Source organism: Thermobia domestica, chromosome 14, assembly GCF_964235325.1.
Source record: "Thermobia domestica chromosome 14, izTheDome1.hap1.1, whole genome shotgun sequence".
Taxonomy (NCBI): domain Eukaryota; kingdom Metazoa; phylum Arthropoda; class Insecta; order Zygentoma; family Lepismatidae; genus Thermobia; species Thermobia domestica.
The window spans coordinates 169,087,398-169,102,202 of NC_137467.1; the positions used below are offsets into that span (position 1 = coordinate 169,087,398).

The 14,805-nt window shown below is 33.3% G+C and overlaps 1 protein-coding gene across 1 annotated transcript in view; it reads left to right on the forward strand.

Annotated features, from left to right (window-relative positions):
* The window catches only part of LOC145670103 (vascular endothelial growth factor receptor 2-like), a 135,460-nt gene extending 124,496 nt beyond the window's left edge, over positions 1-10,964 (forward strand). The window contains exons 10-12 of the mRNA XM_081738472.1: positions 2,574-2,655; positions 5,706-5,811; positions 10,210-10,964. Of these exons, the coding sequence (XP_081594598.1) occupies positions 2,574-2,655; positions 5,706-5,811; positions 10,210-10,704 (683 nt within the window). The 3' untranslated portion in view covers positions 10,705-10,964. The remainder of the gene's footprint in view (positions 1-2,573; positions 2,656-5,705; positions 5,812-10,209) is intronic.
* The last annotated feature ends 3,841 nt before the right edge of the window (positions 10,965-14,805 follow it).

Below are 14,805 nucleotides of genomic sequence, written 5' to 3' on the forward strand. Positions count from 1 at the left end.
CTGTTCAATGTTTTCTATCTCGAATTAGCAGAATATCCGCAATGTTATAGAACACACATATCTGTAAAACCTACTGTTCTAGTAATGATTAGAAAAATGGTTATTACCTTTTTAATACTACAAGTACTGATTTTCTGATTTTTATCTGCATAAATGCCTCCACTACACTATACTCACTAATGAAACTTAATATATTTACAACTATGTACGAATTTCTTATTTTGCATTTAAATATTCTTCATTATTAGTTAGAAACTTAACTATAAAAATGAAGAAATAATAAACACTTCTGACCAGGGTATATACACTTGTTTATTAAAAACTAAATTACAGTGTAACGGTTTCGACAATTTAACGTTGTCTTCATCAGACATCAGAGTTAGTGTCTGATAAGGACAACGTTAAGTTGTCGAAACCATTACACTGTAATTTAGTTTTTAATAAACAAATGTATATACTCTGGTCAGAAGTGTTTATTATTTCTTTAGTGAGTTCCAGAGTCGTGAATAGAAAAAATGAAAGGAATTTTTTGAGTTTTACGTCCTACTGTTATGCCGGTAAGGCTAAAGGAGACGGTGATGATGAGCAACGAATGAAATGGTGGAATAAAGAAAGTGGGAGGAAACGGGAGATCCCGAGAAATCCCATGCACACGGTGTCTTCATTAGAAAAATACGCACAGGACACTTAATATCGTGTCTTAGCTGTCAAGTCTACACTGGTACATTATTACTGTACCGAACTTTTTCTGGTCGAGGTCTTGACTTGCAAAATAAAAAATTGTACATTATTATAACTATATTAAATTTCATCAGTGATCATAGTACACATTGAAATTAGTGTGCAAAGTCACAAGTAAGAATTAAAACCAAAAATAACATTTGATTCATAAACTAAAAATAAAAAAGTACCTGTTCTTATTCACGTGTTAGTGAACGGATAAAAATTGCAAACGAATTGTAATAAGTGTTTAAGAAATCTAGTGTAGTTCGGGAATTCGGGCTTCGTCTTCTACAGAACTTACGTAAGCAGACACCAACGTTATTATGTTATTATAAAGCCTGCAAAAACTAAAATCTGGTTGCAAGCATGACTCCCGAGTGAGTCGAAATATTAACATAACTCAAAAGAAAAGGATCACGCGTGCAAAGGTGAAGTTTATTATTTTATTAATTTTAAATTCATCCCATAGCATGCATCAGCAAATATGGAAGAAGAGCCTACTTTCATGTAAGATCCATGCTACAGCAGGTGCCCCGTTTGGAGCCGAATGTGAGATCATCCATACAAAAATATACAACTTTAGATATGTGATTAGGAATTAAATGGGTTCACTTGGATAACAGTAATATAAGAAGTGGAGGTATTTACAATTATCGTACGTGGAACAGATAAATCATCTTTCGTGTATCATCCAACATGCATATAGAAAAGTTACACATTCATATGGGTGTAAAATTGTATAGTCAACTACGTACCTGACTCATAAGAGATAATAAGAAAAATAATTCTTCCGTCAGTTTAGTGCTCAAACTATTATTCAGTAGATGAACAACTAAGCACAGCTCACTGTACCACTTCGAAAAATTATTAAATTACTTTTTGAATATATTAGCTGGTAACTGCATATATAAATATACATATACAGTAAATAGTATCATAGAATAGTATCATAAATTACTATAAAAATGATTTTACTTATAACATTTTCCAAATTGCATTTTTAATGCATTGTTTAAATTAAAGTATTATACTATTTAGTGTACGTCCTTTCGTATAACGCAATATGATCTTCAGAATAATTAACAAATGAAATCAAATGTAATTAAGGTCTGCTGAACTGTATTCTATGTTTGTGACGTCATGAAGTCTATTCAAGATATATTTTTTGTGTGATCAAGTGGCTAACGCGAGAGTTCTATGTTCGAAGACCGGTTTGAGATCGAATAAAAACTCTAGTACTGGTTCGGATCCGAGTAGGGGATTTTGAAAGGTCTCATCTCGTACAGTCTCAGTACTAAATTCGAGTGAGCCAATATATCCATTCAAAATTTAAAAAAAATAATACAAAATACTATCTTTTTTCTGGACTTAAAATTTAGTTTAGGTTTAATCGTTTAAATTAGCCTTACTGAAATACAAATAGTTCCGTATCATCATTTCCATTCCATATTCGAATAGCGGGAGACGAATTATTGGATCAGTTGCGAAAGGAATCCTCATTCAGGACAGCAATCAATAAAAATAGAATTTTCTTCTGCAAGCTTTAATTTTTTAAATATTATTTCTTCTAATTTCTTATCCTTCCGTTGTTGTAAACCAGTGGCGGCTTTGAGGTAAACAACATAAAATTTTATTGCTACAAGCTAAGGGAAAACACTTATCCAAAGTCATAATTGTTATATCCAAAAATTAGGATGTTCCCTTAGCCCCTAAACTCTATTCCCTTAGCCTGTAGCGATATAATTTTAATATTAACCGACGTTATTTCTCTCAAGAGACACAATTATAAACCTGTAGAAAATACAACGAATATCTGAGCTTTTGTGTAATTTCATTTACTGTTTCTTTAGGCATGGACGTCAATCAGTCGTTCTACAACAGACTTCTTAATGGCTACAGGATGGAGAAACCAAAATTTGCGACTAATGATATGTAAGTAATTTTTATACGTAGATTTTTACGGAATGTTTTTGTAGACAGCTTCCTTCTCTTCTACATATTTCGCACCTTCGTAATTCGTTACCTATCAAGAATAAAAAATAATATATTTTAATTCTCGTCTTTTGAAAATAAATAATAAGGCTACAATTATTTGAGTCATCATCGTCATCATCATCATAGGTATTCTGTCATTATTATAAAGGTAATAAGGAGTGTTATGTCGCTTTTTGCGGAGCTCTGTGTTTCTTTGGCCCTCACACCGTGAGTTGAATGCGAATGGAGATGAGGCGAACGTCAGTTGTTGGTGTGGGTATATCCAACATACTACCTCGTTGAGGTAATTCAGTTACACCGCGAACTTGCGGAAGGACAGAGTCAACATGCGAACTCGACAGAGCGTCATAAGAGCGTGTATGCTGTACGAGTAAAAACTGGAGCCAAACGCCGCTGCAGCGGGGTGGAAGATAAGCCACGCCTTTGGTGAGAGTGTCGTGAATACGCGGACAGTGCAACGGTGGATTAACAAGTTTAAGGGCGGTGACGCAGCACTCCAAGACACACTACGTGCCAGAATACCAACACATGTTGACAATGAAGATCTTCAGGCAGCAACTCAGGCGATTAGTGAACAGACATATGAGGAACTGGGACTACAATTCAGTGTAAGTGAAGAAACCATTCGGTAGCACCTCCATCAACTTGGGAAACACTACAAGTTGGGTCGATGATTCCCACATGATTTGACTTCGGCCAGGAGGCAACGCGAGCCGATACCTGGTATCTTTCCTGTCTCGCCTGAGGAAGGAGCCATTTCTAAACAACGTTTTGACATATGATGAGAACTGGATCCTGTATGAAGCTCCACGGCGCCGCCGTCATCATTGATTAGCATCCCATGAAGCGGATCGAAACCAGCCTAAACCAGCACTGCACCAGAAGAAGGTCCTCCTGTGTTTTTGTGGACTCCTCCCAGCATCGGGCATCGGTGATTGCTACTAGCTGGTCAGAGGATCAATGCAACTGTGTACTGTCAGCAGTTGAGCCGTGTTCAAGAAAAAACTCAATACTCTGGAGCCAACACTTCTGAATCTCAAAGGAGTCCTCCTGTTACAGTACAACGCTAAGCCCCACGTGACTAGGATGACCCGGGACACCATCCTCGCCTTGGATGGGAAACACTATCGTATCTGCCATACTCCCTGAACATTGTACCGCCCAGTTATGACCTGTTCCCTTCCTTGGACAATCACCTTAGAGGTCACCAGTTCAAATCCCTAGTATAAGTGCAAAATTCACTTGATATTTTCTGCATTTCACGACCCACCAAGTTGTACCGCGTTGGAATCCATGGCCTTCCAAAACGTTGGCAGAAGGTAGATGCTGATGGAGACTACTTTTGATCTTCCAAGTACGTCTTAGGTGACATATCGATGTTTGAATGTAATGGGCGAAAAAACGACAGGACTTTCTTGGTTAAATTTATAGCAGGTCACTTGCTGCAACTGAAAAGCTTCCATGCTCCACGGACTTCCTCTAACCTCTTTGTCTTTACATATGATTTCTGTTTTGATATCTTCCATGAATTGTAGTCTTCTTCGCCCTCTCCCTCTCTTTCCTGTCACCGTACACCCTTGCTCATCCCTCATGATACAGTTCCTTCTTGTTTAATGTCCCAACGAGCTCATCTTCCTCTTCTTAATAATATCTAAAATTGTTCTTTTCTCTTTCACCATTTCTAAGACTCTCATTCGTTTCCACTCGGCCCAACTAATTCTATCCATTCTTCTCCACATATACATTTCTAAAGCTTCCAGTCGTTTTTCATCATTCTTGCATATTTTTTTTTTTTTTTAAAAAAAGCTTCTCTCCTGAGTAATACATTAGATCGAAATCATGATTTCTGCTATACCAACAACTATGCTGAGCCATACACAAGCAAGTGATACATGCATGGTTAAAATCACATAAAGATGATATAAATTGCTCACAATCAATATTTCTTTGTCTTACAATTGGATACTATATCTTATTTAAATTATACTTATTTAGTAACACAAAATTGATACATATTTGGACGGACTCAGGGTAAAAGGTAAAAAGTCATTTTTATTCATTTTTCAGGAGAGTCATCTTATTCCCTTTTACCCAGTGTCGATTCCATTGTAGCTTAATTATTCCCTTTTGCACGTCCCTTGTACTTGTTTTTGGTCACGTTTTTTTTCATAGGGCTTCTCATACAAAAAAGCGCCATTTAAAATACTACAACTCTGTGTTAAAAACCGAAAATTGAAAAAAAAGTGACTTGTTACCTTTTACCCTGAGTCCGTCCATTTGTAGTAGTAGTAATAATAATAATAATAATAATAATAATAATAATAATAATAATAATAATAATAATAATAATAATAAATAATAATAATAATAATAATAATAATAATAATAATAATAATAATAATAAATATTTTAAGTTACAATTTATTCATTATTTCAGTAATTTTTCTGAACAGTTTTAGCAGATTTTGCTTGTCATCATTAGCGGATCAACGCCCTTTGCTGGGAAGCCATCTCACATCCCAAAGTGTTATCACTTTTTTTTGTGCACATTTATTGAAGAAGATAGAAGTCACAAATACTAATATAGCATTCGACGTTAAAAAGCTTTGCTCCAAAAACAACAAACCGAATTATTAAGATTTGTGACGTCAACTTTTTCAATAATGTGCACACAAAAGTGCAAAGGACGGGATAAATGACGTAGTCCTCTATTCCAGGTTGAAAGGCGAAATAGTGTGGTGGGAAACGACTTACATTGGGAGGATTTATTTTTCATGATAGTCTATACGCCCACCAACTGGACCTGATTCAAGCTCCAATCGTGGTAGAGCCCTTTTTATAACATAAAATATTTTTCCAGTTGTAGATAAAAATAAATAAATAACGCACAAATGAGTTTGTGAATAAATAAAATCATTTGTTTTTCACAAAATGAATTTGTAAATTATTTTATATCCATTCTCCTTAAAAACTATATATTTTTTCAGTTACCGAGTAATGGACGAATGCTGGAGATCTCAACCAAGCAGAAGACCAACGTTTCAAGAGTTAGCTAATAGACTGGGAGACATGTTGGAAGACAGTGTGAGAAGGGTAAATGAAATATTTCTCATTTAAATTATGATTACTACTTTTTAAACTGTAGTCAGCAAATGTAGATTGAAAATGATAGAATAGTTTCAGGATTTGCCTAAGCTGTCATAAGAGTGGATTTTAATGGTCACTCTTTTTGAGCTCAGCCACTCTGAATAAGGATTTCCTCATTCATACCAGGCGAATGCCTGAGTGATACCTATCTTATAGGTCCCAGACCGCTTCCTTCTTTCCCTTTCTCCGGATAGTATACTTGCCGAGGGACGTCATCCTCATACGTGACGGGGTAAATGGTCATAAATACCGGAAGCCCAGAAATCTAAACCCGAAATGCTGTTAGTTAACGGGTGTATTACATTATGAAATTATAGCGTGATTGCACGTTTTATAAAATAGAAGTTGAATGTTTCTTGTAAAAGAGTGTGTATCTCATAATTAATATTGTTAAAGCTTTACTATAGTCTTGTGCAGCTTATAAAATTAAAGTAGTTGTTACTTAATGGATTAAGTTAGTATATGTCGTTATAAAAGAATTATTCAGGTATTCTTAGTTTATGAGATGTTGCTTAGTAAGCAGTAAATTAGAGAAAATAAAAAAAAATAAATAATTACCTATAATGATAGTAGGGCTAAGTATGCTTGACCCTATCAAGATGAAAACTGGGTGTCGTAAGTCTCGAGTGAAATCCGATGAATGGTGGATTGCACAAATGCCAGTGTGACTGTATGATCATGAGTATCCTTTCTTTTTTATTTTTTTAAGAAAGACAGATTGACAATGGAAGCACAAAATAATCTACTTTAGTGTGAGGAAGAGATTCACAAACGTTAAAAATTAGACCTTTCATAAGTTCTGAAACTACTAAAGAATGAGGAAGATTTGTTTGTGTAATCTCTCATTCAACTCAAAAGGTTTTCAGTGTGCAACATGCATAGAAGTATTATCAAGAACTCGGTTTCGGCCAAACGGGAAGCTCATGCGGCAATCGGAAGAAAACTGGATTTTTAATATACATTTTCCACAAAATGCGATATAAATTACAATATTGTATAAATAACTTCTGTGAACTAACCGAACGATTGTATGTATAACGAACAAATAGTAACTAGTTTTGTCCCTTTAAAGGTAACCATTAAATATGTCACAGCATGTTTTAGCCATGACGTAACAAGTTGCTGAAGTAAAGTCACGTAACTTAGGATACATCTACAGATTTAGAAATAATTGCTTGAATTTAATTTAGGACTTTATTCATAAGTAATGAATCCAAAACACATATTAAACTTTGCAAAGGATATATTTTACCAATTCCAACAATACCCCATACACAATCCTCAAGATTGCTTCGTTCAAAGTACATAATTTCCCTTTTGACGTTGATGTAGTAATTATACAATATTCAGGCGAAAAGTAACAGGTTGGAATTTCGCAGTCTTGGTCCAAATAATTAACTGTCTTTAGAAGTAAACCACTCTAAATTTCCAATATGCCAAAGCAGGTTATAAATTTAAGAAGATCACTGAATCAAAGTTACTAATTTCGATGCCAAATTCGAATTTTCATTTCCGGTTAAATTCTGCGATCTAACCTTGTTTTAATCCCACTACTAACTGATAACTAGAGCAACCCCCATTATGCATTATTTTTTGTGTAATTATGCATTATTTTTTCCAAACTATGCTTTATTGTTATTTCAGTCGTTGTTTTATATTAATCGTGTGTAATGTAAAATATTTACTATACATTATATATTCTAAATATATTGATCTATTTATTAATATCTTATGCAACCAGTTTCTTTCGTATTTAATGAAATTTCTACTTAATGCATTGTAAAGAGACATGCTTTACTCGAGTCGGTTTTTCTTTCACTTGTGTGCGCCTTAGAGTTGCATATATAAAGAAAGGGAAAGTAAAAGATATCACCAAAAAATACAGGAAGTGCTCAAGTTCAAGAGATACACATAACAATATAGTATGGAGTTCATGTGTACTATTCATTGCTGGCGGAAGGTTTTCTTCATTTCCTTCTTTTTCTCCACATCAAAGGATTACACCAAAAAGTTTACAGAAATAAAAATTAGCTTTTCATTGTTGCATTGTTATGTTCTCAATGCTTTTGCTTTGTAAATATTGGTTTTAAAAAATATTAATATAGTATGTATGTTAAATTTGCAATTAAACAGAATTTTCCAAGAATTGTCCTATATATTTTAAATTATGTGTTATGGTTTATTTTCTAAAGTTATGCTTTATTATAAATTATGCTTTTAAAATTTGTTTCTTCGGGACCCTTAAATAACCACAATCATGTTAAAGGTACCAAACATATGTCTAAAGTCCTATTATGATTTTTATGCTTTTGGGTTGCTCTACTGATAACCAACGCCGTTTACCATCACATTCACAGAAATCTCACACGAGGGCAGCACCGGAAAATACAATAATAGATAGCCTCCAGGATTAATAGTAAGACAGCACCGCCTAGCAATAGGCAAAGAAGTTTCTAAGTCTATACTATCGCAAGTTGTCCCAAACATGGTTGCATATGATTATTAAAGAAACATGCGAATTAAACAAGAAATTTAAACATGCAACAGGTAGACTTTAACAGATTAACATATTTCTTGCCATTTTCTTCTTTTTTCTGTGATATTACAGGACAACTTTGTGTCGTTACAAATGAGAAAGAAAGAACATAGAACTGTGATGTGCACAATTCTGGCGCATGTACGGCTTGCGTCAAATTTATCGTCAAGTAGTTTGAGCAATAAAGTATTCGGGATTAAAGAGGTACTACTTTTAAAGCAATTGTGTCCAATTTTGGGACTAAGTGCATCTAACGATATATCCCGAACATAATATTACATGCATTTTAACACTAACAATTTCATAATATAATACATCCGTAATATTTAAAAACATACTTAGTTGTTGCTAGTTTATCTATACAGGATGTGACATCCTTAGAGTGACGGGAAAGTAATCATTAAGTAACACAAATATTAATAAAGCGTATGTCGACTTATTTTATATCATTTAATAATAATTAAAAGCTTAGGTTTCAAACGTTTAATGTTCACTTTTGATTTCTTAGCAATATATTAGAAAATATAAAGTTGTGCTGGTTATTTCAATCTACATTGAAACATGACCAGGACTATTGTCAATCATTTTTACGCACTCTTAATTTTAATGACTCAAAAGGTCTCTTTTCTTCTAAGCTGTTACCTTTCTTCTGCAGCCTTTGTCCTTGAGGATAAAAATATGAGTAAAGCAATAAAATATCAGGCCCTGTTCTCTTTTGTTTGGTAAATGAAGTAGCCAGTTCAGATTACTTTTATTGCCCTTTAACATAGCCTAACGTCTTAGGAAGGCATCGTGGCTCAGTGAAAGAGTGCTCACTTTTGATGCGAGCGGACTTCTCATTCGATTCTGCTCATAGGAGTTTGTGGTGAACAACATCTTGTCCGTGGATTTTCTTGGGTTCTTCTCGTTTCCTCTCACACTCTCATTCTATTAATTTCTTCATAATCATTCATTTTCATGAATCATCTATCCCTTTTAGCTTACAGGGTATATCTGTGAGACATAAAACTGAAATATTCCATTTCATTTCTTATTTCCTGACCTATCTGCGAAACACCACTTGACACCGTCTTTACACAGGACTAAGTGTTTCTGTTTTGAGATTGCCCAGAGTCCGCTACCTTTTATAATAACGTCTGCACACCTATTCTTATTATTTGTAACTAGGTCTCTAGAAGAGACCCGAAAGCGTGGAGGACTTTTCAGAAATTAGAAGTGAAATAAGTGATACATAAAATTTAAGCGTTAATTAAATTTTCTGGTTTGAAGTTGAATGTACAGCTTAATTTTTTACTTTTAATGATAGTTGTATCTTTTTGGATAACTTCACTTACTTATATCTTTTCGCTCCCTGTGGAATATAAGGCCTCTGTGCAGTATTTCTATTTTCTGCTCTTCGCCGGACTTAATATTTCAATTCTTTACCTGCTACATTAACTCTCGCTCAATTGTCGTTCACCGTGTACATATATGGTGTTCTTTCCGTCGTGCACTCTGGGGCTTCGGTTCAACGCATGTTTCTCTAGTCAGCCATACAGTTACCTTAAAATGTTCTAGTCCATTGGCATTTCCTTTCCTTTATTTACTCTACAATTGGTTTTTGATCATTATAATGTCCCTGAGTTTCTCGTTTGTGATTTCTTCAGGCTACTTTGTGTTCATGGTCTTCCTTAAGCATCTGTTTAAAACAGTTTCTAGCTTGTGTTCTATTTGGTTCATGGTTTGGTTTCATATTATTACAGAAATTATTTGTCTTTTATTTGTTTCAATCCATCCATTAATATTTGTATCTGTACTTTTTGTTTCAGCACTACGTTGATCTCAATGATCCTTACATGCAGATGAACGACACGTGGATGAAAGAAAGAAGCGATTACTTAGCTATGATGAGTGAACCTAGTCACCTCAACGCGACACGAAAAGAAACTTCACAACAAGAATATATGAATTTACCCAGCACCAGCTTCGATACAACCAATGATGGATATCTACAAATGAACAAGCCACAACCAGGCTGTTCTAGTGAAAATGCTGAATCTCCTGGTCATGAAAATCGCAGTCCCAACATTGGCAAAGAGGAATCTCTCACCGATTCCTCTGGTTACTTGTGTGCAAGGAGCCCCGCGAAACCTAAAGGTAATCATAGTGATGATAACTTTATTTTTGATGTACCGGAACGACGTAGCGCCCAGCAATTGAGATCTCCAGAAACTGCAGGAGCTGATACTTCAGAATTCGAACCAATGACCAAGAGAGAATCTTCAAATTTGGAAACAGTTGGCACAAATCCTCTGAGCTTGTAAACGAATCTAGAGGATTTTAGAAGACCTAGACGGGATTCTGGTATTAGTAGTCCAAGCTTTTTCAACCCTAGTAATCAACTATTAATTATGGTCAGTAAACCACATGACTATCTGAATAATCCGAATACGGTTGATGAAAATAACAAAATAAATCATTTATCTTTTGAATCTCACAATTCTAGTAGTTTCCACTCGAATGGCAAAGCTACAAAATTACACCAATTTGTTGATTTACCTCCTTCACCCTACGTTACTGCAACTACTATAGATCCCCAGTTATTATGAGTAAAGTCGAAAAGTAACAATTGAAAAATTCAGACGATAATCCGAAATAGTAGTACAAAATATTGTGTAAAATAGAATAAATTGCTGGTAAAAAATTGATTCTGCATTGATGTAACTCAAATGATATAAAAATGGCCACTTAAAACAAATGAATAAGGCCGAAGCACTTAGAAACTTCTCAGTGGCCCTTGTCAGTGCATTCCATTGTTTTAGTTTATTTAAGAAAAGCATTCCTAGATAATTTGAGCGATAATTTTTTCCAGTGGTTACCCTTCATTAGCTGGTGATCTTTGAAATATTTTAAACTTTATGTATTTAAAAGAAAGTTAGTGTTGAGCGTTCGATAGAATCTAACTCTTGAATAACATGTTGAAGAAAGTACTTTTATTTATGTATGTTTTTGTAGTTCACAGAAGGTACAAACATCCTTAATATTTTCATCTATATGGGCGCATGTAGTTCATGAAATACACCAACAAACGTAATATTTTCATTCATATGTGCGGTTGTTTCAGAAGTTATATCCACATGTGCATAACATATACCTAGGTATAATATGGCCAGAGTTGAAAGACAGTAAGTAATAATGTAAAATCATACAAATTCAGTTTTTTTCTATAACGAGTTCTTTGGTGCATTACCACAAAAAATAAAAAAAACTTGACTATCCATTATATATAAATTTGTTGAATATATATAATTATTGAATCATGTTACAAACAAGTACAACATCAATGGAATTTAGTGTATAATACCAGAAAGATTCATTTAAGGTTTCTCGAGCATCATTTACGTTGAGCTCTGAAGTATGAGCTCGTGATCAAGATGAAAGAAAGGTGAGTATATGAACAAAAATTACAGTTTGATAATATCTACGCACGTGGCATGTAGTTCTTTTCTTATAAAATTGCATATGTCTTGCCACGACTTAAGTTTTTTTTCTATGAAATGAATGCTTGTCTTTTGTCAGTGAAACTATTATAAAGTTTAATAATCTGTCACCAGTGAAAAGATATAGCATAACGAACACTCTTGTATATAAATTTAAGTATATTTAGTTTTAAAACGTATCATTACTAGTGCTTGTGTTAACTAAGCTAGTTTTTTAGTGTTATAAGGTCCAGCAAAACGTATTTTTTAATATTTTATGTACTCACTTTACTAAGTTAGTTTTTTAGTGTTATAAGGTCCAGCAAAACGCATTTTTTAATATTTGATATACACCTTTTACTAGTGTAAGTTTGCAAATACAATATTTTCAAGTATCGAATATATTAAGTTACTCTAATAAAAAGAGAAAATGTATCTAAGACTACAAATTTATAAGAAGTATCATATCGGCATACTTTTTGACAATGTGCCATAAATGCGTGCCATTACTACAATAGAATGAACTTTAAATGCAATCATGACTCAAACTATTACATGATGAATATTTTAATGAAGTTAAAATACGATTTATTGATACTTATTTGACAATGATATATCTTAGAAACACATACAATTATTTTGAAGGTACATAGTGTTGGTTATTTTTGCTGTTCATAACTTCGAAACAAGTGATGTTTCTTTTTTTAAGATATTAAGCACATTTTTTGATTAAATATTAGTGCAAGAATATTAATTCAAAAATTAATGAAGATATGCAGATTCGAAAAGAATGTGTCACTTCCGTGATCTTTATATTTATTTCTATTTCTGTAAGGTGTCTAATTTTAGTGCTTTTAAGGTACGAAATAGCATTACGACATGTCTTTTGTCTATTTTTCATTTAATATAACCTCGTTGGGTACAAAAATTGCCCTTACTTTTAAATGGAATAACTTTTCTGTATGAATTTTTTCACTTTTAAGATAACATTTATTCAGTATATTCTTTATTGCACATATTGCACCCACATTTAGTTTCTGACATGAATTTCACATTTTCTTTCACTCAGTAAAATATATATAAATACATTTCTTCACTCAGTATAGAATTATTTTATCTATTTTCGCTTCATTGTATCTAGCGTAGTCTTGTATTTTACAAACGTCTTACGTCTTATATTTCACAAATATCTTCTCTTGTATTTGACAAACATCTGCATTATGTACTATATTTCACAAACATCTTCACTTAAACTACCCCCGTCACAATTCGTTTTTTATAAACTATGACTACATCGCATGACCAATGTAACCCTGTTTTGCTTTCTGTTCATACACTTTCACTCACAGTAGTTTCATTTAATTTATTTTGCTGATTTCTCTCCTCACTGAAGCTTTGTTTCTACTTTCTACATAATGTTTCACTGTAATCTCATTCTCAAGAGACGCTGTTTATCCATCATGATCTAATCTTTTGCATTTAACGAACATATTAACATAATTTCTCCTCTCTTTCAATCTCTTTTACACTAATTCTTTCACAACTTATATTTTCTTGGTCTAATTTAATATATATATATATATATATCTTCATTGAATATCTAGCGGTCGTTTTTAAATCGATATTATTTATTTTCAAACAAATTTTATCTTGATCAATATTTAAAATAAATTGTTTTATTTGAACCTTACAAAGCACATAAAAGTGAGTTGAATATAAGTTAAGTTGAAGTAAAATTATAATTAAGGATTGAAAAGGGAAGTTCTGCACATGTTTTAGCACTCTCTGTCGGCACAGAATGCAAAGAAGCGAATAGTAGAATTATATTTGTCTGTTGCAACCACCTACATAGTTGTACGGGCAGGTGAGAATTACTAACAACCATAGGTTAGGAACGTAAACAAGTGCATTTAAACATTGTGCGCGTATATATTGTAATTAACGTATTCTGCTACAGTAAAATCGAGAATGGACTTATTTCGGATTTAATAGACAGAATTTGACTAATGTAGCAAAGATATTTGAAAGAAAGTAAATGTTAAAGCAATAATTCGATCAGACTGTTAAAAGATGTAGCGGAAGTTTAGACCCTTGATCATTATTAAGAAACAGCATTCAACGGGAAAACAAGTGAAGCTTGAGGCTTTTTTGCATCCTGCTAATACGCAGTTGTTAGGAATTTTTTGTTACTAATATGATTGTGTACAATAACTATTTCACATTTACGTTATACAGCATAATTTTAAATGTATTATCTTTACTTGAATATTGTTCATAACACAATCCGCAATTTAACGGACTTCGATTTTATGGATACAAACTCGTCGAATTAGTTCGCTGAATCGTGGGTTTGCTGTATTACGAAAAGAAATTCAGGTGGATTGTAAAACGAAATCTTGTGAAGTTATACAAAATTAAAAATGTAAAACTAAGCCTAGAAATTGTGGTCTAAAGGTGAAACAGAACTTAAAAAATGTACTGAAGAACCAGTTGTACTTAATTCATAATATGGCTAAACGTTTGGTACAAATCATTCCTTATGAAAGATTTCTCTTTCATCTTAAACAATATATATAGAAGTATACAAAACGTAACGAGAGACAAAGCTTAATGAAGATACGGAAGCAGTTAGATATGACAGTAGAAATAATCCGGTTTCGAATAGTCGTGAAATCCTCGTTACTAGTCTATTGAGTAGAACACGTGTCATTTTTGAATGCGGTCCTGGATTCAATTTTCACTGAGAGAGAATCAAGCCTATTGCCACGGGTCAAGACCTTATTTTAAGCTGTACTATCTCCTATTAACGTCACTTCTGAGAAGGAACATAAATACAAATCAAGCAATCAACGAAACTACGTTCATGTTTTAGGCGATGAACCATATTTTAAATATAAATTTAGGCGATGAAAAATACTTTAAATATAAGTTTAGACAATGAAGCAT